General features: G+C 47.6%; 1 protein-coding gene across 2 annotated transcripts in view; it reads right to left on the bottom strand.

The window, feature by feature from the left end:
- The window catches only part of cep44 (centrosomal protein 44), a 71,754-nt gene that overhangs the window by 3,487 nt on the left and 43,450 nt on the right, over window positions 1–24,817 (bottom strand). For both annotated transcript variants that reach the window (XM_085977697.1, XM_085977692.1), the window contains exons 7-9: window positions 23,941–24,144; window positions 10,827–10,899; window positions 8,367–8,497 (exon numbers count right to left, since the gene is read on the bottom strand). In XM_085977697.1, coding sequence (XP_085833823.1) covers window positions 8,367–8,497; window positions 10,827–10,899; window positions 23,941–24,144 — 408 coding nt within the window. The remainder of the gene's footprint in view (window positions 1–8,366; window positions 8,498–10,826; window positions 10,900–23,940; window positions 24,145–24,817) is intronic.

The raw sequence follows: 24,817 nt of genomic DNA, 5'->3' as shown, positions 1-24,817 counted from the left end.
TTTTTCTGATAACTCTGACCCCAGAAAATAAAGGGGGAGGGTCTCGGATACCTTTCCATGGAGGGATTCTCCAGCACGCCTCTCTACCAAATCCACTACCCCCGCTCCCAGGAGTACATTCTCTGCAGGCATCTCATGCTGTTCCCAAGTGAATAGCATTGTCCTCATCACAATGGGTATGTGTACTTGTTGGTCATCTGGGATGAGTTGACGAGCTGCTCATGTCCCTGGTCACCCTGGATAATGGGCTTCATTGTTTCAGTTTGAAATAGATTGAGTTACGACAAAGTAATCAAAAAGACTAAATGCTGGAGGCAGCATTTACTCTGGTGGTCACCTCCTCCCAAGCGCTGAACAGGGCTTCCCTCCTTGTACCCACTTCATGTAGGAAGGAGTGCCCCAATGATGCACCATCAATTACTCAAAAGACTGAGGTTAAGCGAGTAACAACCAGGCTTTTATTAACTAAAGAATGAAGGTCTAGTCTCGAGTGGTCGACCCGTCCAGAATACTAAGGGACTGGGAGGTAGTCACTTATATACCTGGAATAGTGGGAGGAGTCAGCCGAGGCATGTCCAGACCTGTACCTAGTGGAATCCACATACACATACAGACAGGTATAACAGTGGTTTACCACATTCACCCCTTGTTTAAAAATGAGTCCGGCGGGGTGAAGTGTATTTAAAAGTTCGTGTATTGGAGTCTCCGGAGGTCTTGTCTGCCGCGGTGATCGACGTGGCGACGGCAGGGGTGGTGGAGCTTCCGGCGTCGCGTCCTGTGTAGGCTGGGGCATTGGAGTGTAGTCCTCGTGGGTGACGGTCCAAGGCGAGCCGGCTGCTGGGGTTGGATATCGGGTCGTGGGCAGGGGGGGGTGGTAATGGGTTACAGCAGTCCCCGAGGGTGCGAGGTCTCGTATGGAGACTGTGTCCTCCCGCCCGTCCGGGTACGCAATGTAAGCGTACTGGGGGTTGGCGTGGAGGAGGTTGACCCTCTCGATCAGGGGGTCCGTTTTACTGGTCCTCACGTGTCTTCTCAGTAGTACCGGCCCTGGGGATGTCAGCCATGGCGGTAACGCTGTCCCCGATGTGGACTTCCTTGGGAAGACAAACATTTTCTCGTGAGGGGTGGCATTGGTGGCAGTGACCGAAGCGAGTGGAGCGCATCGGGGAGCACATCCTGCCAGCGGGAGGTCGGAAGGCCCCTAGACTTTAAGGCTAGTAGGGCGGCCTTCCAAACTGTTGCATTCTCTCTTTCCACCTGTCCGTTCCCCCGGGGGTTGTAACTGGTGGTCCTGCTTGTGGCTATACCCCTAGCGAGCAGGTACTGGCGGAGTTCGTCGCTCATAAACGATGAGCCCCGGTCGCTATGGATATAGCTGGGGAAACCGAACAGGGTGAAGAGGCTGTTCAGACATTTAATGACCGTGGCACTGGTCATGTCCGGGCAGGGGATAGCGAACGGGAAACGGGAGTACTCGTCAATGATGTTGAGGAAGTACACATTGCGGTCGGAGGAGGGGAGAGGCCCTTTAAAATCGACGCTCAGGCGTTCGAAAGGGCGAGTGGCTTTTATCAGGTGGGCTCGGTCTGGTCTATAAAAGTGCGGTTTGCACTCAGCGCAGACTTGGCAGTTCTTGGTCATGGTCCTGACCTCCTCAATGGAGTAAGGCAGGTTGCGGGACTTGATGAAGTGGAAGAACCTGGTGACCCCCGGGTGGCAGAGGTCATTGTGGAGGGCCCTCAGCCTATCGATCTGCGCGCTGGCGCAGGTGCCACGCGATAGGGCATCCGGGGGTTCATTTAGCTTCCCAGGCCGGTACAAGATCTCGTAATTGTAGGTGGAAAGTTCGATTCTCCACCTCAAGATCTTGTCATTTTTGATTTTGCCCCTCTGCTTGTTGTTGAACATAAAAGCAACTGAACGCTGGTCAGTGAGCAGGGTAAATCGTTTTCCGGCCAGGTAGTGCCTCCAATGACGCACAGCCTCCACAATAGCCTGGGCCTCCTTCTCGACCACGGAGTGTCTGGTCTCCGGGCCCTGGAGGGTTCGTGAGAAGAATGCCACAGGTCTCCCCGCCTGATTAAGGGTGGCGGCCAGAGCGAAGTCGGACGCATCGCTTTCCACCTGGAAGGGGATGGATTCGTCCATTGCGTGCATGGTGGCTTTGGCAATGTCCTCCTTGATACGGTGGAAGGCCGAGCGGGCCTCTGCCATCAGGGGAAAAAGAGGTGGATTTGATCAGCGGACGGGCTTTGTCTGCATAGTAGGGGACCCACTGGGCGTAGTAGGAAAAAAACCCTAGGCACCTCTTCAGAGCTTTTAGGCAGTGGGGCAGTGGGAGTTCCATAAGGGGACGCATCCGGTCCGGGTCGGGACCGATGACCCCGTGTTCCACAACACAGCCAAGGATGGCGAGGCGGTCTGTGCGGAATATGCACTTCTCCTTGTTATATGTCAGGTTCAGGAGTTGGGCGGTGCGGAGGAATTTCTCGAGGTTTGCGTCATGGTCCTGCAAGTCATGGCCGCAGATGGTCACATTGTCTAGGTAAGGGAAAGTGGCCTGCAGCGCGTTTTGATCGACCATCCGGTCCATCTCCCTTTGGAAGACGGAGACCCCGTTGGTAGCGCCAAAGGGAACCCTAAGGAAGTGATAGAGGCGGCCGTTTGCCTCAAAAGCAGTATACTGGCGGTCTTCGGGGCGGATGGGGAGCTGGTGGTACGCTGATTTCAGGTCGATGGTCGAAAAGACGCGGTACTGCGCGATCTGGTTGACCATGTCAGCTATGCGGGGGAGTGGGTAGGCGTCCAGCAGGGTGTAGCGGTTTATTGTTTGGCTGTAGTCGATGACCAGGCGTTGTTTCTCGCCGGTCTTAACGACCACAACCTGGGCTCGTCAGGGGCTGGAGCTGCCCTCAATAATCCCCTCCTTCAGGAGCCGCTCCACTTTGGTTTTGATGAAAACCCTGTCCCCGGCACTGTATCGCCTGCTCTTTGTGGCGATGGGCTTACAGTCGGGGGTGAGGTTAGCAAACAGTGGGGGGGGGGGGGGGGTGGGACTCTGAGTGTGGAGAGGTTGCATCTGGTGCGCGGCGGGCAATTTGGAGGCTGCTGGTTGCGGACTGTGAGTGGGGGGAGGGGGCCACCGTACGCCATCGTAACGCTTTTGAGGTGGCACTGGAAATCCAACCCCAGTAGGACGGCAGCGCAGAGGTCCTCATCACAATGGGTATGTGTACTTGTTGGTCATCTGGGATGAGTTGACGAGCTGCTCATGTCCCTGGTCACCCTGGATAATGGGCTTCATTGTTTCAGTTTGAAATAGATTGAGTTACGACAAAGTAATCAAAAAGACTAAATGCTGGAGGCAGCATTTACTCTGGTGGTCACCTCCTCCCAAGCGCTGAACAGGGCTTCCCTCCTTGTACCCACTTCATGTAGGAAGGAGTGCCCCCATTACTGCAATAATGTACTCGAGAGTTCCTCTGTCTGAGTGCTCCTTAAAAAAAAAAAAATCAGGAAACTGTTCAGTTCCAGAGCAGTTTTTCTCCCCCCAGTACCAGCTCCGCTCCCTTTTGAATATGAAAATTCTAGTCAGCTGCATGCGAGCGCCCAGAGGCAGCCTGCTCAGTAGGTAGCTGCTCACACAGCTTTAGCTGCAAAAGAGAAAGTTCAGGCAGAAACAGCCAGGTGGAGGTCCCACTGCACACTTTCCACCTCAGGGTCTCAGATGGGAAATTGTTACCCTCACATGTCTGAAGGTACTATTTTTGACAGCTTTCCACCAGGCATAACAAAAAGGTTGGGAATTGGTTAGGAGGTAGGAGACAGAGTAGGGATAATGGTTATGTACTCAAGTTGGCACGATGTGACTAGTGGTGTCCCCAGGGATCTGTACTGGGGCCGCAGGTTTTCACTATATTTTTAAATGACTTGGATGAAGGAATATAGGCAAGGGTATTAAGGGTTAAGGAACCAAGGCGGGTAGGTGAAATTAAGATACAAATCAGCCATGATCTAACTGAATGGCAGAACAGGCTCAAGGGGTCGAATGGCCGACTCCTGTTCCGATATAGACAACAATAACAATGTTTGTTGTACAGGTTTAGCAATCTACCTGCAATTACTGCTGTCAGAAAATCCAATGATGTATAAAGCCCATGTACTGGATTATGATAATTGCCATTGTTTGAATCCAAGCATCCTCCAGTCTGCATTCTGTCTGGCTACCACCTCAAGATATACTACTTGAGAAGAGGTTATAACAGATCACAAGAGACACTACTTTCACAATATTTTTCCATGCATTTCCATGCACTTTGCGAACAGTTTTCTTGAAACAGAGAACAGAACGAAAGGAAACTCTTCCAAAAAGAGAGCTGGTAAAGCAGTATCATGGGTGTGTAGAGAATACTTTCTCAGGAGGATGAAGTAGTTTCACATTTCTTTTTTCTTCAGATAAGTACTGCTGAAAACAAACGCATTGTAACTCAGAAGGAGGCAGGTCATTTTGGCTTACATATAGTGCCTGGAGTTAACAAATCAATATGTAGCACACAATAAAAAGCAAGGCCTGAAATAATGCTTCGTAGTTGGTATTGATCTTGTCTACTAGAAGAGTCATCTCTAGCAGTGGGGTGGGATGAAGAGGTAGGGGGAAGGCTATACAGTTAAAGATCATGCATCACCTGCCAGGATTACAGCCTCCAACAATTACACGCCAACTAATGGAACACCCACTATGAAAATGACAACTACCAGAGAATTTTGATACTAATTCACAGCAACACATCCAGTGCAAAAGTAGTTCCAGTGTTAAAAGCTAATGTTACTTTACTTGAAACAAAGGATAAAACTCATATGCATACAAATATATGCACACACAGTAAATCTGAGTTTGTGCTATTTTATAAGGACAAGGACAATAAATCATAACATATTATTCTGCTGCTAAAGTATAGGTCCGTTTCTTTAAGCTAGCAAAGTCTAAGGAAACACTAGGGGCTGGATTTTCTCAGCCCCAAGGAGGCGGGACTGCTGGGAAAGTTGCAGAATTTGGGGGCGGGTGGCAAACCCGCCTCCGTGCCCACTTGCCAGGAAGCCGTCCTGCCCGGGTCCTGTCTCCTTGGAGGCGGGAAGGGATTAAAGCTGAAGGCTTTGCGTCTTAATGCGAGGAGCATTCGTAATAAGGTGGATGAATTAGCTGCGCAAATAGATGTAAACGGATATGATATAATTGGGATTACGGAGACATGGCTCCAGGGTGACCAAGGCTGGGAATTCAACATCCAGGTGTATTCAATATTCAGGAAAAACAGGCAAAAAGGAAAAGGAGGTGGAGTAGCATTGCTGGTTAAAGAGGAGATTAACACAATAGTAAGGAAGGATATTAGCTGATGATGTGGAATCTGTATGGGTAGAGCTGAAAAATACTTAGGGGCAGAAAACATTAGTGGGAGTTGTATACAGACCCCCAAACAATAATGCTGAGGTTGGGGATGGCATTAAACGGGAAGTTAGAGACGCGTGCAATAAGGGCACAGCAGTTATCATGGGTGACTTTATTAATCTATATATACATTGGACTAACCAAATTAGTAACAATACTGTGGAGGAGGAATTCCTAGTGTATACGGGATGGTTTCCTGGACCAGTATGTCGAGGAACCACCTAGAGATCAGGCCATCTTAGACTGGGTATTATGTAATGAGAAAGGATTAACTAGCAATCTTGCTGTGCGAGGCCCCTTGGGGCGGAGCGATCATAATATGATTGAATTCTTCATTAAGATGGAGAGTGAAGTATTTGACTCAGAGACTAGGGTCTTGAATTTAAATAAAGGAAACTACGATGGTATCAGGCGCGAGTTGGCTAGGATGAATTGGAGAATGTTACTTAAAGGGTTGACGGTGGATAGGCAATGGCAAACATTTAAAGATCGCATGGATGAACTACAGAATTTGTTCATCCCTGTTTGGCATAAAAATAAAACAAAAAAGGTGACTCAACGGTGGCTATAACAAGGGAAATTAGGGATAGCATAAAATCCATGGAGAGGACATATAAATTGGCCAGAAAAAGCAGCAAACCTGAGGATTGGGAGCAGTTTAGGATTCAAAGGAGGACAAAAGGATTAATTAAGAGGGGGAAAAGATTGGTGAAGTCAAGCATAGGTTGCTTGCAGTCAGAATCAGGGGCATTTATAATGGGGAACAAAGAAATGGCAGACCAATTAAATACATACTTTGGTTCTGTCTTCACAAAGGAGGACACAAATAACCTCCCAGAGATGTCGGGGAACATAGGGTCTAAATGAGAGGGAGGAATTGAATGAAATCAGTATTTGTAGGGAAATAGTGTTAGGGAAATTGACGGGATTGTAGGCCGATAAATCCCCAGGGCCTGATAATCTACATCCTAGGGTACTTAAGGAAGTGGCCCTAGAAATAGTAGATACATTGCTGGTCATCTTCCAGATTTTGGAACAGTTCCCATGGATTGGAAGGTAGCTAATGTAACCCCACTATTCAAAAAAGGTGGTAGAGAGAAAACAGGGAATTATAGACCGGTAACCCTGACATCAGTAGTGGGGAAGATGCTAGAGTCCATTATAAAAGATGTAATAGCAGAGCACTTGGAAAACAGTGACAGGATCGGACAAAGTCAACATGGATTTACAAAAGGTAAATCATGCTCGACTAATCTACTGGAACTTTGAGGATGTAACTGGTAGAGTAGATAAGGGACAACCAGTGGATGTGGTGTATTTGGACTTTCAGAAGTCTTTCGATAAGGTCCCGCATAAAAGATTAGCATGCAAAGTTAAAGCACATGGGATTGGGGGTAAGGTACTTACATGGATAGAGAACTGGCTGGCAGACAGGAAGCAAAGAGTTGGAATAAACGGGTCTTTTTTCAAGTGGCAGACAGTGACTAGTGGGGTACCGCAGGGATCGGTGCTAGGACCCCAGTTATTCACAATATATATTAATGATGATCTAGACGAGGGAACTAGATGTAATATCTCCAAGTTTGCAGACGACACAAAGCTAGGTGGGCGTGTGTGCTGTGAGGAGGATGCAGAGAAACTCCAGGATGATTTGGACAGGTTGGGTGATTATACTGCATCTGCCATGCATCAGCCCAATCTGGATAAATGCGAGGTTATCCACTTTGGTGGCAAAAACAGGAAGGCAGATTATCTGAACGGCAATAGATTGGGAAAAGGGGAAGTGCAACGAGACCTGGATGTCCTTGTGCACCAGTCGCTGAAGGTAAGCATGCAGGTGCAGCAGGCAGTTAAGAAGGCAAATGGTATTCTTGGCCTTCATAGCGAGAGGATTAGAGTACAGGAGCAAGGATGTCTTGCTGCAGTTGTACAGGGCCTTGGTGAGACCACACCTTGAGTATTGTGTGCAGTTTTGGTCGCCTTATCTGAGGAAGGATGTTCTTGCCATGGAGGGAGTGCAGCAAAGATTCACCAGACTGATACCTGGGATGGCAGGAATGACGTATGAGGAGAGATTGGGCTTATATTCGCTACAGTTTAGAAGAATGAGAGGGGATCTCATTGAAACTTATAAAATTCTAACAGGACTAGACAGACTAGATGCAGGAAGGATGTTCCCGATGGCAGGGGAGTCCAGAACCAGGGGTCACAGTCTAAGGATAAGGGGTAAGCCATTTAGGACTGAGATGAGGAGGAATTTCTTCACCCAGAGAGTGGTGAACCTGTGGAATTTTCTACCACAAAAGGCAGTTGAGGGCAATTCATTAAATATATTCAATAAGGAGTTAGATATATTTCTTAAGGCTAAGGGGATCAAGGGATATAGGGAGAAAGCAGGGAAAGGGTACGGAATTTGGATGATCAGCCATGATCTCATTAAATGGCGGAACAGGCTCGAGGGGTTGAATGGCCTACTCCTGCTCCTATCTTCTATGTTTCCTGACCCCACCCGCAGACCTCCCCCTCCTATCGGTCTTCTCTTCCCTCCACCACCTTGGTTTAATTATCTCCCTGCCCTCTAACCCTGCTTGACCTAAAAATGTCCTCGGTCTTGACTACTTGTGTGCAATGTCGCAGGAAATCATTTTATTTAGGTGTGTGTGTCAAGCTAAGATAGAACTGTCTAGTGATTTTTTTTTTCCTTTTTATTTAAAAGACAAGGCTGAATGAATGCCCTGGAGTTGACAAGCTGGTTTCAAAATATTTCTTAGTCTTTTCACCTTGAACATTCAGTTCATAATCCTGCATCTTAGAGCTGGTTCCACTTTTGACAAGCACCCTGAATAAAAGTGCATTTAATATCAGCAGGTTCTCCTGACCTTATAAAGTACTGAAGGAAATCTTTGCCAATTTTGCTTACCTGCATGACTTCTGTCAGACATAATGAATTGATGTTCGCTGCTTTGGGCGATTCGTCTGCTGATAGCAGGGAGTTGTATCCAGATGACTGATAGCTAAGACTCTCTGGCGTCTCAACTCTCATCTCTTTATCTGCAAAGAAATATTCATCTTTGGTCAACCTCTGCCTTTCAGCACACCTATGCAGGGTCAGATACCAGACATTGTGATTTACAGTGCACAGAAAAAGTAGGGCAGGCATTGTTTCGAACTGCAGACATTGCTGGTTCAGCTCCAATATGGGGTCATTTATGCCTCTTGTCAATATGTAGCCCAAACTTGGTCGACACCTCCAGCACAGCATTGCAAAATAATCACCTCCAGAATTCCAGCTTAAATCGTAGTTTAAGGCAAGCAAATGACACTTTACAGAAGTATGAATATCGAAGATAAGTTGGTGGAGTACAAGCAAACCACAAGTACCACAATTGTGTTGTAAAGCAAGAGCACGACGATTATACTGGCACATATATCTTTCAGTGTAAGCCACAGCTCTACCTATACATTGTTGTAGACTTTGATGCCAAGTCTGTTTAGGATAAAACCCAATTATTCCTGCAATTACTTATTAGCATGTTATGCATTTCCTTAGTCTCTAGGTTCAATACAAAAATGTAAAACCTTTAATAAATGACAATGAACTTTAAATTGTGCATGATGAAATGCAATGAATTATAATAAGGATGGCTCTTAGTGGACAAGTGGTTAAGCCCTGTTCCTGGGACTAGGGACAGGGTCGCTTGGAAGCTAAGCAGAGCCAGGCCTGGTTAGTACCTGGAGGGGTGACCATCAGGGAAGACCAGGTGCAGAAGGTCACGGAAGGAGCCCCGGGAGGGGCGGCTGGTGAGCAGGCCCGGGCGTTGGGCTGAAGATTGTCGGACAGGAGGAATGGTGGAAATGGAATGGCGGCGCGCACAGACGCAGCGGCTTTGCTTCTCCCAGGACGGTGCTATTTACGTTTAATGTTAATGTTATTTGTACTGGACTCATGGGAGCTTGCAAGATCACATTTCGTTGTTCATGTACTTGTGCATGGTACAATGACAATAAAGTTGAATTATTAATTATTATTATTATTAAATGTATGACGTGGCGTGGTACGAAGCACAGAAGATTGCAGGTCCGTTTCTTAATCTATGCAGTGCTTGCATACCAACGGGAGAGTGAGGAGGTAGACAACTATACTGCTTTTAGCGTCATTAGCTTGGAGACGGAGAAGGGAAGAGGAAAATTAACTGGAGTTCCCACTCCTGATTTTGCCCCAATGTAAGTGCATTTGGGGTGAGCTTTGGATAAAGACACAATAATTCTTAAATGTTACACACCCCAGCTCCTCTCCCCATGTAATCTAATACATACTTACTGATTTTAATTTTCAATGCTGCAAAACAGCATGTTGTGGAACTGAAGAATCACCAACATGTAGAATAGGTAGTATTGTCATTTTGTATTCAGTGAAGCACATCACATTAAGCTGTAGGTACAGTACATAATGGCCCATATTTTCCGACCCCCACGGGTGCGTACGCATCCATAGGGGCTGTGTAAGTTCCGGGTTTAGGCATGCGAAGCGCAGGCGTTGAAACCCGGAACTTGCGATGTCAAGAATTCTCTTGACAGATCCAATGCATGCCCAAGAAAAGTGCCTCTGCGGGTGGAGAGTTGTGCATTTGCTCAAGCTCCACCCGCTGAAAGGCCATAGAATTCTTACGCCTGCTTTTACCAGGTGTAAGGCCTGCTTTTCCCAGCATAAGAGTTTTAAAAAAAGAAAAAAAAGATTTTATCACTCACAAATTAAAAACGCTGTCCAATAAGGCAAGTTTATATTAAGTCCCATTACAACATAAAAAAAATTCAAAAAACTAAATTTTTGTTTAACATTTAATTAAATGCCATTTTAATTAATTTTACACATATAATGTTGTTTCTTTATTTCAGTGAGTTGGTGCATTTTTGTAGTCATCCCCATTCCTACTTTTGACAGTTCCGTGCCAAGAGGAGAGGCCCAGGATCGGAAGCCTCCATATCTCTGGGACCAGCAGGTAGGTTCATAGACATTTTGCTGATCGGAGGCATCTGCCTGCAGGAAGCCTCCGATCGGAAATTCAGGGCCTTTATTTTTATACCTGGTTTCATATTTGATATTCTTTTTTCCCCAGTCACTATTTTCAGTGAAAGAACATGGGCAGGAAATCTGTTCCCAGATGCCAGCCAACATTTGACTTCTGGGAGATACACAAGAGCTTCCCTTCCTATAGGGGAGCCATAGCCTCCACTCAGTAGTTCCTAACCCACCCTCCTTCTGCCCCCACATGGTATAAAAGACAACTCCTGTGTGTGCTGTGGGAGACTAGTGCGTGCAAACCTAACGCTGCACTCCACAGTACAACGCAATTCTTTGACCGTCACAGTACCAGCTTACCTGAAGAATTACGGTTCATCATTTGGCACGAGGTACATTTTTCATTCCCACTGATGGAAGAAGATATATCATTCTGGAGAGATGAAAAAAAACATAAGATATACAGTGACTTAAAAACCATTAGAGGCAAATGCCAAAATAGGTTCTCTTTTCCGCTATTACTGACCTGCTTAGTAGCAATTTTACTGAAGGAAAGTTGACCTTAAAGTTATGAAATTATTCATGTCTGTACAAAGCTATGTGATGTTTTGATAAAATGGCTGCTTTACAAATTATTGGAAAAATTAGGTTTTACTTTAATTATGTAAAATAAAAAACCATCGTGTATGGTACGTCACACTTTTCCCAATTGATTCCTCCACTTTTCATTTACTTCATGGTCTCCCATTACATAGAATCACACCACAGAAGGAGGCCATTCCGCCCATCGTGTCTGTGCCAGCTCTCTGAAAGAGCTACCAATTAGTCCCATCTTTCTCAAACTTTTAGCACATTATTTGACTTACTATGCACAACACAACAGCAGATCCCTAGAAATGATATATAGTCTGGAGCACATTATATCTTGGTTTGAAAAACTACACTAAAATGCTAAATATATAGGATCGCTTTCTCTTAATACTTTATTCTTCTAATGAAATCATCCTGTGTTTGATGGCAGGGACGCATTAAGTGACTCTTTTAATGCCCCTTAAATAAATGGAGGCTCTTTGTTCTAGTCCTATGGAAAGCAAAGAAATTTGTAACAAGACTGTATGAAAAGCAGCAGCACACAGTACTGATCTTCCTGAATGAGAGACCTGCATGGTATATACAGGATGCCTCCATTCAAAGAATAAAGATGACTGTAGAAGGTAGACAACGTAACTTTATTTAGGGAATGCGGATAAGCAAAGGACTGTGACTGGTTGGTAGCTATGGGGTGATGACGGTGTTAAGAGCAAAAAGAAAAATGCAAACATAGCAAAATGTCTAAAGAGAGAGCAGAGGCTGCTGAAGGATGAACCTGCAATGTTTAGAAACAAGAATGAACAAACATGCATTTATATTGCCTCCCAAAGCATTTCACAGCCAATGATGCACATTTCAAGTGTAGCCACCGTTGTAATGTAGGCAAAGCAAGTTTTTATACTAACAGTGACAAGGGGAATAAGCTCTTGGTATCAGAAATATGTGCAGCTAATGAAAATATGGCATTCTTGATATCGAGGAAACTGAAGGTGGCCAGGAAAGGGTTAGAGAGTGTTTTGCATTGGATACCTCGATGAAGCAGGCATTATTGTTGAGCAGATAAGCGCATGTCAGTAACATTTGGATTTCCAGTTAGTCGTGCATCTACCCTTGCCAGAAGTGGTTATACCATTTGCACATAAATAACGGCGAGCGCCATTAGCTTAACCGTTATTTTGATAGCAAATTATAGGCCATGTTCATGATAATTATGAGGGATTTCAGAGCTTCAAAATAAAGTGGAAAGATCAGGAAAAAAAAGGGTGAAAGTACAAGCAATTTCATAGAGATTTACTGACCACTATATAACACAAATCAATCCGAATCAGAGAGCTGCTGTAATATTAGATTTAGCGTTCAGCAGTGTAGAACTTAGAATTAGGTGGACAGTTTGGTTTTAGTGATCGGTGCATAGATTTGTGATGCGCTATCAATTACTCATAAAAGACTGAGAGTTAGAAGAGTAACTAAAGGCTTTTATTAACAACAGAATGGAGGTCTGCCTCGAGTGGTCGACCGGTCCAGGATACCAAGGGCTGGGGAGCAGTCACCTTTATACTAGGACCTGTGGGAGGAGTCAGCCGAGGCATGTCCAGGCATGTACACAGTGGAATACAAACAGGAATACAAACAGTGGTTTACCACATTCACCCCTTGTTTAAAATTGAGTCCGGCGGGGTGAAGTGTATTAAAAGTTAGTGTATTGGAGTCTCTCCGGAGGTCTTGTCTGCCGCTGTGATCGGCGTGGCGACGGCAGGGGTAGTGAAGCTTCCGGCGTCGAGTCCAGCGTAGGCTGTGGCACAGGCGTGTCGTCCTCGTAGATGTCGAGCGGGTCGCGGGGCCCAGGCCTGCCGTCTGCTGGGGCTGGATATCGGATCGTGGGGGGGGGGGGGGTGGTAGTGGGTAGTGGGTTACTGTGGTCCCCGAGGGTGCAAGGTCTCTTATGGAGACTGTGTCCTCCCGCCCGTCCGGGTATGCGATGTAAGCATACTGGGGGTTGGCGTGGAGGAGGTCGACCCTCTCGACCAGGGGGTCCGTTTTACGGGTCCTCACGTGTCTTCTCAGTAGGACCGGCCCTGGGGACGTCAGCCATGGCGGTAGCGATGTCCCTGATGTGGACTTCCTTGGGAAGACGAACATTTTCTCATGAGGGGTGGCGTTAGTGGCAGTGCAGAGCAGTGACCGAATAGAGTGGAGCGCATCGGGGAGCACATCCTGCCAGCGGGAGGTTGGAAGGCCCCTAGACTTTAAAGCTAGCAGGACGGCCTTCCAAACTGTCGCATTTTCTCTTTCCACCTGTCCGTTCCCCCGGGGGTTGTAACTGGTGGTCCTGCTTGTGGCAATACCCCTAGTTAGCAGGTACTGACGGAGTTCGTCGCTCATAAACGATGAGCCCCGGTCGCTATGGATATAGCTGGGGAAGCCGAACAGGGTGAAGAGGTTGTTCAGACATTTAATGACCGTGGCACTGGTCATGTCCGGGCAGGGGAAGGCGAACGGGAAACGGGAGTACTCATCAATAATATTGAGGAAGTACACATTGCGGTCGGAGGAGGGGAGAGGCCCTTTAAAATCAACGCTCAGGCGCTCAAAGGGGCGAGTGGCTTTTATCAGGTGGGCCCTGTCTGGTCTATAAAAGTGTGGTTTGCACTCAGCGCAGACTTGGCAGTTCCTGGTCATGGTCCTGACCTCCTCAATAGAGTAAGGCAGGTTGCGGGCCTTGATGAGGTGGAAGAACCTGGTGACCCCCGGGTGGCAGAGGTCATTGTGGAGGACCCGTAGTCTATCGATCTGCGCGCTGGCGCAGGTGCCACGCGATAGCGCATCCGGGGGTTCATTTAGCTTCCCGGGCCGGTACAAGATCTCGTAGTTGTAGGTGGAAAGTTCGATTCTCCACCTCAAGATCTTGTCATTTTTGATTTTGCCCCTCTGCTTGTTGTTAAACATAAAAGCAACTGAACGCTGGTCAGTGAGCAGGGTAAATCGTTTTCCGGCCAGGTAGTGCCTCCAATGACGCACAGCCTCCACAATCGCCTGGGCCTCCTTCTCAACAGCGGAGTGTCTGGTCTCCGGGCCTTGGAGGGTTCGTGAAAAGAAGGCCACGGGTCTCCCCGCCTGATTGAGGGTAGCGGCCAGGGCAAAGTCGGACGCGTCGCTTTCCACCTGGAAGGGGATGGATTCGTCCACTGCGTGCATGGTGGCTTTGGCAATGTCCTCCTTGATACGGTGGAAGGCTAAGCGGGCCTCTGCCGTCAAGGGAAAAGAGGTGGACTTGATCAGCGGACAGGCCTTGTCCGCATAGTAGGGGACCCACTGGGCGTAATAGGAGAAAAACCCTAGGCACCTCTTCAGGGCCTTGAGGCAGTGGGGCAGTGGAAGTTCCATAAGGGGACGCATCCGGTCGGGGTCGGGGCCGATGACTCCGTGTTCCACAACACAGCCAAGGATGGCGAGGCGGTTTGTGCGGAATATGCACTTCTCCTTGTTATATGTCAGGTTTAGGAGTTGGGCGGTGCGGAGGAATTTTTCGAGGTTTGCGTCATGGTCCTGCAAGTCACGGCCGCAGATGGTCACATTGTCCAGATATGGGAAAGTGGCCTGCAACGCATTTTGATCTACCATCCGGTCCATCTCCCTTTGGAAGATGGAGACCCCGTTGGTGACGCCAAAGGGAACCCTAAGGAAGTGATAGAGGCGGCCGTTTGCCTCAAAGGCAGTGTACTGGCGGTCCTCAGGGCGGATGGGGAGCTGGTGGTACGCTGATTTCAGGTCAATGGTCGAGAAGACGCGGTACTGCGCGATCTGGTTGACCATATCAGCTATACGGGGGAGTGGGTAGGCGTCCAGCAGGGTGTAGCGATTTATTGTCTGGCTGTAGTCGATGACCAGGCGCTGCTTCTCGCCGGTCTTGACGACCACAACCTGGGCTCGCCAGGGGCTGGTGCTGCCCTCAATAATCCCTTCTTTCAGGAGCCGCTCCACTTCGGTTTTAATGAAAACCCTGTCCCCGGCACTGTATCGCCTGCTCTTTGTGGCGATGGGCTTACAGTCGGGGGTGAGGTTAGCAAACAGTTGGGGGGGGTGACTGAGTGTGGAGAGGTTGCACCTGGTGCGCGGCGGGCAGTTTGGAAGCTGCTGGCTGCGGACTGTGAGTGGGGGTAGGGGTCCACCGTACGCCATCGTAACACTTTTAAGGTGGCACTGAAAATCTAACCCCAGCAGGACGGCAGTGCAGAGGTCAGGCAGGACCAGAAGTTTAAAATGATCGTACACGGTCCCGTCTACTACGAGTGTCACCACGCAGTAGCCGCCGATGTCCGCCGACTGGGACTCGGAGGCCATAGAAATCCGCTGTTGCGCAGGCAGGACTGGGAGAGAGCAACGCCGCACCGTGTCGGGGTGGATGAAGCTCTCCGTGCTCCCAGAGTCAAAAAGGCAGATTGTATCGTGACCATTTACCTTAATGTCCATTGTGGAACTGGCCAGTTGGTGCGGTCTCGCTTGGTCCAGTGTAACGGATGCCAGCGTAGGGGTCGGTGTGTCGCTGCGGGTATCAGATGAGGCGGTGTCGGGGGCCTGCTGCGTCCTGGCTGTCGTCCAAGATGGCGGCGTCCATGATCCCCATGTGGCTGGAGGCGTCCAAAATGGCTGCTGTACCGGTGATTCGCACACGGCCGGGGAGGTCCAAAATGGCGGCCCGCATGGCCCACACGCGGCGCTGCTGGGGTTCGGGGTGGCTTTGGCCCTGCAGACGCTAGCGTAGTGTCCCTTCTTCCCGCAGCCCGAGCAGATCGCGTTTTTCGTCGGGCAGCGCGCTCTGGGGTGTTTTGCCTGGCCACAGAAGTAGCATTTCTGGCCTTGGGGCACTGCTGTCTGGCCTTGGGACACTGCTGCGGTAGTTGGGCCGTTGTTGGGGTGCGGCTGGGGTGGCACGGCGCTATGAGGCGGTCCTACCGTGTCCCAGGCTGTCATTCCCCGCGGCGTCCACGGTGCAGAGGAGTAGGCATCCATGCCCTGGTAGGCTGCATCCAACGATAGTGCGAGTTCAGAGGCCTTGTTGAGGTCGAGGTTACTCTGCTCCAACAGTCGCTGTCGTGTGTAATTGGATCTGTGGCCCGCTACAAAAGCGTCCCGGATAAGTTCCTCTGTGTACACGGCGGCCTTTACATCCTTACAACCACAGGCCCGGCCAAGCACAGACAGTGCCTGAAGGTATTCCACGGTCGATTCCCCAGGTTGTTGTTTACGACTCCCCAGGAGGTGCCTGGCGTACACTTCGTTCACTGGGCGCGTGTACTGGTCCTTGAGGAGCTTGATAGCATCCGCGTACGAGGTTGCATCTTGGATGACCGAGTACACTCGGTGGTTCACTTTGGAGGTCAGGACATCCAGTTTGTCCTCGTCCGATTTGATTGCTTCGGAGGCGGTCAGGAATTTTTCGAAACACTTAAGCCAGTGAGTAAACTTGGTGGATGAGTCCGCCTCCCGATGATCTAAGTCCAGGCATGCTGGTGTGAGGATCTTCTCCATTATAAAAATGTTGTTAATAAAATTGATGCGCTATCAATTACTCATAAAAGACTGAGAGTTAGAAGAGTAACTAAAGGCTTTTATTAACAACAGAATGGAGGTCTGCCTCGTGTGGTCGACCGGTCCAGGATACCAAGGGCTGGGGAGCAGTCACCTTTATACTAGGACCTGTGGGAGGAGTCAGCCGAGGCATGTACACAGTGGAATACAAACAGGACAAACAGGAATACAAACAGTGGTTTACCACAATTTGATATTGTATTAAAAGCTAAAGTCAAAAATTGCAATACAAAGGTGTACAACTTTAGAAGAGCAAGCTTTTGAGCAGGGGGATAAAGTGAGAAGCAGTACTAGGAAGTGAGAGAGAAAAGAAATTCAATGGAAATAGAATGAATGCTAGAGTCCATTATAAAAGATGTAATAGCAGAGCACTTGGAAAACAGTGACAGGATCGAACAAAGTCAACATGGATTTACAAAAGGTAAATCGTGCTTGACTAATCTACTTGAATTTTTTGAGGATGTAACTGGTAAAATAGATAAGGGAGAACCAGTGGATGTGGTGTATTAGGACTTTCAGAAGGCTTTTGATAAGGTCCCGCATAAGAGATTAGCGTGTAAAGTTAAGGCACATGGGATTGGGGCCAAGGTATTGACTTGGATAGAGAACTGGTTGGCAGACAGAAAGCAAAGAGTTGGATTAAACGGGTCTTTTTCCGAGTGGCAAGCAGTGACTAGTGGGGTACCGCAGGGATCGGTCCTTGGGCCCCTGCTATCCACAATATATATTAATGATCTAGACAAGGGAACTAGATGTAATATCTCCAAATTTGCAGACGACACAAAGCTGGGTGGGCGTGTGTGCGGTGAAGATGCCGAGAAACTCCAGGATGATTTGGATAGGTTGGGTGATTGGGCAAAAGCATGGCAGATGCAATGTAACGTGGATAAATGCGAGGTTATCCACTTTGGTGGCAAAAACAGGAAGGCAGATTATCTGAACGGCAATAGATTGGGAGAAGGGGAAGTGCAACGAGACCTGGGTGTCCTTGTGCACCAGTCGCTGAAGGTAAGCATGCAGGTGCAGCAGGCGGTTAAGAAGGCAAATGGCATGTTGGCCTTCGCAGCGAGAGGGTTTGAATACAGAAACAAGGGCAGCACGGTGGCATAGTGGTTAGCACTGTTGCCTCACAGCGCCAGGGACCCGGGTTCAAATCCGGCCTCGGGCGAGTGTCTGTGTGGAGTTTGCACATTCTCCCCGTGTTTGCGTGGGTTTCCTCCGGGTGCTCCGGTTTCCTCCCACAGTCCAAAGATGTGTGAGTTAGGTTGATTGGCTATGATAAATTGACCCTTAGTGTTAGGGGGATTAAATACGTGGGGTTACTGGGATCGGGTGGGATATGTGTTGGTGTAGGGGTTACGGGGATCGGGTGGGATATGTGTCGGTGCAGGCTTGATGGGCCGAAATGGCCTCTATCTGCACTGTGGGGTTTCTATGATTCTTCTATGATTCTAAGGATGTCTTGCTGCAGTTGTACAGGGCCTTGGTGAGACCACATCTTGAGTATTGTGTGCAGTTTTGGTCACCTTATCTGAGGAAGGATGTTCTTGCCATGGAAGGAGTTCAGCGAAGATTCACCAGGCTGATACCTGGGATGGCAGGAATAACGTATGAGGAGAGATTGGGTCGACTGGGCTTGTACTCGCTGGAGTACAGAAGAATGAGAGGGGATCTCATTGAAACTTATAAAATTTTGACAGGACTGGACAGACTAGATGCAGGAAGGATGTTCCCGATGGTCGGGGAGTCCAGAACCAGGGGTCACAGTCCAAGGATAAGGGGTAGGCCATTTAGGACAGAAATGAGGAGGAATTTCTTCACCCAGAGAGTAGTGAACCTGTGGAATTCTCTACCACAGAAGGCAGTAGAGGCCAATACATTAAATATATTCAAGGAGTTGGATATATTTCTTAAGGCTAAAGGGGTCAAGGGGTATGGGGAGAAGGCAGGGACCGGGTGTTGAATTTGGATGATCAGCCATGATCGCATTGAATGGCGGAGCAGGCTCGAGGGGCCGAATGGCCTACTCCTGCTCCTATCTTCTATGTTTCTATGAAATATTTCAAGACAGGAAAGGAAAATTCCCTGAAAATGAAGCATGGCAAGATCAAAAATAACAAATATATATATTTTTTATAAGGAGAGCTCTTGTTGTGACTTCATAGGCTTACACATGGAGATGCTGATCCATAGCAGGGAGCTCCCAGGTTTGATTTCTGGTCTTCGCTGAGCTAGCTGATCTCACCTGGCCTCCGTGCTGTAGTGTATGTGCCTTTAAGAGCCCCCTGTGTACTGTAATGCCGGTAATGGCCACTCGGGCTGTTGTATCAGTTAGTTGACCTCCAGACTTTGTTCAGTAAACACCTGTGAAACCAACTCCTGCCTTCAGTGTCTCTATTAACACACGGACACTACAGCGGCGACGAATTGGAAACGGACTTACCTGCAATTCGGCAGCACCTCAAGGACATCGATTCCTCCGACGTCCAAAGTCGAAGAAAAGCAAGAAAAAAAAAAAAAAACTGTGGTTTCACCAGCTAGCCGAGCTGGTGGCAGGTACTGCAATAATCCTTCCTGGGCGGCGGGCTGGGGCTCCATCGGCTGGCTCTGCAGCGAGGCCTAGCAGCGAAGGCAGAGACAAACAGAAATATGGGGGGGGGGGGCACTCGGGAGACGGCCGGCGCTGCAAAGCAGGTCGGCGTTCGGACCAAGCAGAGGGGGGGGAAAGTCCCAGAGAGTCCGGTGGGAACGAGTCTCCACCTGTAAATTTTAAAAAACGCGGAAAACAGCGTTGTCAGCAGCAGCAGCGGCGGGAAAGCGCCATTTTTTTTCCAGGATGCCTAAGGCTGGCAATATTGATGCTTTCGATAACGATATAGAGGATTGGACCACATATGTGGAAAGAGTGGAGGTATATTGCACAGCAAATGGAATAGAAAATGATAAAAAGGCGTCAGTAATTCTAAATCTAATGGGCGCAAAGACATACGGGCTGTTACGAAACTTAATCACTCCAGCCAAACCTAAGGACAAGAATTTTAAGGAGATTGTTGATACCCTACAGGAGCACTTAAACCCAACACCACTGCTGATAGCGGAACGATTCAAATTCTTCAAGAGGAATCAACACAAGAATGAAAGTAACGCTGATTACCTCACCGAATTAAGAAAGCTATCAAAGCACTGCCAATTCGGGGCAGGACTGGCAGATTCTCTTCGAGACAAATTCGTCTGCGGTCTCCTAAGTGAAGGAACACAGAAAAGGCTGCTTTCTGAGAAAGATTTGACACTGGACAAGGCTTTCAGTATGGCTGTATCATACGAAGCAGCCGCAAGAAGAGCTGCAGAGATACAGCAAAAGCCACAGGAATACGGCACCCATGAAATGACACGGGGATTTGAAAGATGTTATCGCTGCGGCAGAAAAACCCATGACCAGAGGGACTGCTGCTTCAAGGACAAAGCATGCAGGCAATGCGGAAAGATTGGACACATTGCACGTGTATGCCGATCTGGACAAAAAAAAAAATCCACGGTCAGGAAAAAAAATCAATAAGGAAAAGTACAGAAAAGTACAAATGATGACGGACAGTAGCTCCGAAGACCAGAAGGGCGATAGCGACTCCGGAAACGAGACTAAGCTGTCTCAAATGACATAATGTAATTGCCAAAGAAGATTACCAGACCATTTGGGTTACCCTCACGATAGCGGGGTCCCCAGTTCAAATGGAGCTAGATACAGGATCAGCTCTGACCGTCATAAATCGATGGGATTACGAGCGGCTATTTCCACATATACCTTTAAAAGACACATCCATTATCTTGAAAACATATACGGGACAGAAAGTATACCCCAAAGGAAAAATAAGGGTGCCTGTTGTATACAACGGCAAGGAAATACAGAAGTTGTATTTATACGTTCTACAAGATGGTGGTCCACCGCTGTTGGGACATGAATGGATCAGGAAGATACATTTAGACTGGCACTCCATTCAGGCACTGACGGTGACCAGTAAGAAAAAAAATGATGATGACGTCATACCTGAACGATTAAAAGACATCTTGGCCAACGCCAAGGAAGTGTTTCAAGAGAAACTAGGAACCTTGAAAGGCATCACCGCCTCAATAAAAGTGGAAGATGCGGCAATTCAAGTTTTTTAAGGCAAGGCCGGTGCCATACGCAATTCGTCCAGCAGTCGAGGCAGAGCTGGAGAATTTGGAGAAGGCAGGCATATTATCCAAGATAGATTGGAGCGAGTGGGCAACACCCATCGTCCCGGTCATGAAGAAAACGTTGAATAATGATAAATCTGAAGAACAGAGAAAAATTCGCATCTGTGGAGACTTCAAGGTGACTGTAAACCCGGTCCTTCGCACGGTACAGTATCCTCTTCCGAGGATAGAAGATATTTTCGCCTCACTATCCGGAGGGAAACGTTTCACCAAAATTGACTTGGCACAGGCATATCTACAGGTGGAGGTTGAAGAGGCCTCTAAAAAGTATCTCACGATAAATACACACAAAGGCCTGTACCAGTACAATCGACTGGTTTTCGGAGTTGTATCAGCTCCAGCTATCTGGCAAAGAGCTATGGAGCAAGTCCTCCAAGGGATTCCGGGGACTCAATGCTACCTAGACGACATCCTTGTAACAGGAGAAAACGACAACGAGCACCTTGCCAATTTGGAGCAGGTGCTTACTAGGCTGAGAGAACGGGGCCTACGAGCAAATCGCCCCAAGTGCGAATTTTTCCAGAAACAAATATCATATTGTGGCCACATAATTAACAAGGAAGGGTTGCATAAATCACCTGAAAAAATTGAAGCGGTCATAAAAGCCCCAGCACCTGAAAATGTCTCACAATTAAGGTCGTTCCTGGGATTGATAAATTACTATCATAAATTTTTACCGAACTTATCAACTCTTCTGCACCCTCTTAATGAACTGCTACAAACAGGAGTAATTTGGAAATGGAGCGAAGACTGTAAACGTGCCTTCCATAAATGCAAAGACTTAATCACGTCCAAAGAAGTTTTGGCTCATTACAACCCATCACTGCCAATCAGACTGGCGTGCGATGCATCCCCTTACGGCGTAGGAGCGGTATTAGTGCAGAGATTCCCTGATGGCTCTGAGCGGCCGATAGCTTTTGCGTCACGCTCATTGAACTCAGCTGAGCGTAACTATGCCCAGATCGACAGGGAAGCACTCAGCCTGGTATGGGGAGTGAAGAAATTCAACCATTACCTACACGGACAAAAATTTACCTTGTTGACTGACCATCAACCCCTCATCTCCATATTCAACCCTAAAAAGGGTGTTCCCATTATGACAGCGCAAAGGCTACAGAGGTGGTCCCTTTTCCTAGGGGCACACCAATATAACATAGAATACAAAGGATCAAAACAGCATGGGAATGCTGACGGTTTATCGCGCCTACCGTTGCCAACGGTAGAAGAGGCACCTACAGTAGACCCAGTGGAGATGTTCCACTCTACCATAGTGGAATGTCTACCAGTAACAAATTCTGCCATTGAAAAAGAAACGAGAAATGACCCGACTCTCTCACGAGTCTACGATTTAACAGTGAAGGGATGGCCAGCACATTGCGAGAATGCTGGCAACAGTGGTTCGCCAAGAAGACAACAGCTGTCAGTGTGCCGAGGAACCTTGATGTGTGGATCCAGAGTGGTGATTCCACCCAAACTCCAGGATAAAGTGCGAAAGGAGCTTCACGGGGGGCATCTGGGTGGAGTGAAAATGAAGAACCTAGCCAGGGCATTTGTATGGTGGCCAGGTATCGATGGAGACATCGAAGAAATGACCAAGAGCTGCCTAGGATGCCAGAAGGTCCAAAACGCTCCACAAGCCCCTCTACATCCATGGGAGTGGCCCTCATCTCCATGGCAAAGGGTACACATCGACTTTGCTGGTCCATTTATGGACTCAATGTTCTTAATCGCGGTTGATGCACACTCCAAGTGGCCGGAGGTAATAAAGATGTCCTCCACCACCACGGAAAAAACCATCACAGTATTAAGGACCATATTTGCCAGGAATGGGCTGCCTGAACAGATCTGTTCTGATAATGGACCGCAATTTGTGTCCGAAGAATTCAGGAAGTTCTTAAAAAAACAATGGGGTTAAGCACTACACGTCCGCCCCATACCATCCCGCCACCAATGGATTGGCTGAAAGGTTTGTCCAGACCTTCAAGAAGGCCATAAAGGCCATGGGAAATGAAGACATAAAACTTCAGCATAAGGTAGATAACTTCTTGTTTGCATACAGGAATGCAACACATATGGTTACAAACCAAACTCCCGCCATGATGTTCTTCAATAGAAACCTAAGATGCCGGCTGGATTTGATCAAGCCAAACATCAGAAGGGACGTGGAGAACCGGCAATTTCAAGGCATGAATGAAAGGCCAACTAGAACCTTCCAGATGGGTCAACAAGTTTTGGCCCGGGACTACCGTACCGAGAAATGGCAGCCTGGAACTATTTGCACACGACTAGGACCGCTGATGTATACCGTGGACATTGGAGAAAGCATAATAAGGCGCCATGCTGACCAAATCATAGAGTCATCCGAAAAGGGACAACCTACACCACAACTCTATACGCCTAATGATGAAGTAGAGATACCCATAGTATCTACCTCCGATCCGGTGATACTGGAACCAGATGAACCCAACACTGGCATTCAAGCCGAATCAGCCTTGCCAAAAGAACCTACTACACCACCAGAAACTACTACACCACCGAGGCGTTATCCGGACCGAGTCAGGAAGCCTCCAGAGAGACTGACTTATAATTGATTAACTGCAGCAATGTGTAGATTATTGTTCTTGTAACATGTAATTAATGATTACTTAAAATATTATGTACTGGTTGGCTAAAAGGGGAGGAATTGTAGTGTATGTGCCTTTAAGAGCCCCCTGTGTACTGTAATGCCGGTAATGGCCACTCGGGCTATATAAGCCTGTATATTGTGTTGTATCAGTTAGTTGACCTCCAGGCTTTGTTCAGTAAACACCTGTGAAACCAACTCCTGCCTTCAGTGTCTCTATTAACACACAGATACAACATGTGGCAAAGGACTAGGAGAGGGGCAGAAAAAGCAGCCAGAATTCTCACTCCTGGTCACTATCCAGTGAGCCATGTTAGAAGTGTTCACACTGGGTAAGAACGGAATCGGGCTTGGTTGTGATGCTGTCTGCAGTTAAATAGCTAGCCTATGGTCCAGGCTCTCACACAAAGCACGTACAAAAATAAAACTCTGACTCACCTTTCTGGAATGCAGCAACAGCTGAGTTTCCAGCAGAACAACACGGCTCAGCAGATTATTCCAGTCCCTCGCATCTATAATCACTTTTCCAGCTGTCGCACATTCTAAAGCCTGCAGCTTACTCTGTACCACATCCAGCACCTGGAGCTTCTCCTGACATTTGGCAATCTGATGCTTAAGCATGTCGATCTCCAGTGCCTGTGACTGTCAAGCAAGAAACAACTAGCTCAACTTTAAAAAAAAACAAGTATTGATAACAATAGCTTAATTGTTGTTTATAGCCACGATGGTTTAAACTGCATCTTCACAACTGGTAATGGTAAGGTTAATTTACTACTACTATTTCAACTGCAAGAAGTTATATATAGCTCTTTTAATGTAGGAAAACATCCAATGGCGTGTCAGAGGAAAAAAATTGGTTGATCCAATGAATGAGACATTAGAAGGATGTCAAAAAAGTCAGAGGCCAAAGGCTTAACATAGAAATTATAACACGGAGATAGGCCGATGGGCCCAACCATTCCATGTTGTTTATCCTCCATGCAAATAGCAGTCCAAATCCCATGTGCCTGTCTTGTTCACATATTCCTTTGCCTCTTGTTCCTTCAACTACTTATCTAACCTAGTCTTAAAGGTTGACGTTTAAGTCAACCATTAATTCCAATGGTGCACTCCACAGCCTCATTACCCTCTGCATAAAAATCTCTCCTGCACCCTGTCAGAAATCTTCTACATTTAAACTTATGCCTATGTATAGTCATTCTAGCAAGTCTGTTTTTATCCACCCAATCCCATCTCTTAATTTTAAAAACCACTATCAAATCGCCCTGTAATTTCCGCTGTTCTACCAAATTCAGTAAGTTTCCGGCCCAACAAG

Source organism: Somniosus microcephalus, chromosome 1 (assembly GCF_052327205.1).
Source record: "Somniosus microcephalus isolate GS21.2 chromosome 1, FLI_Smic_1.0, whole genome shotgun sequence".
In the NCBI taxonomy this organism is placed as follows: domain Eukaryota; kingdom Metazoa; phylum Chordata; class Chondrichthyes; order Squaliformes; family Somniosidae; genus Somniosus; species Somniosus microcephalus.
Note: the sequence above shows the minus strand (reverse complement) of the source record. Positions and strands in the feature narration are given on the sequence as shown.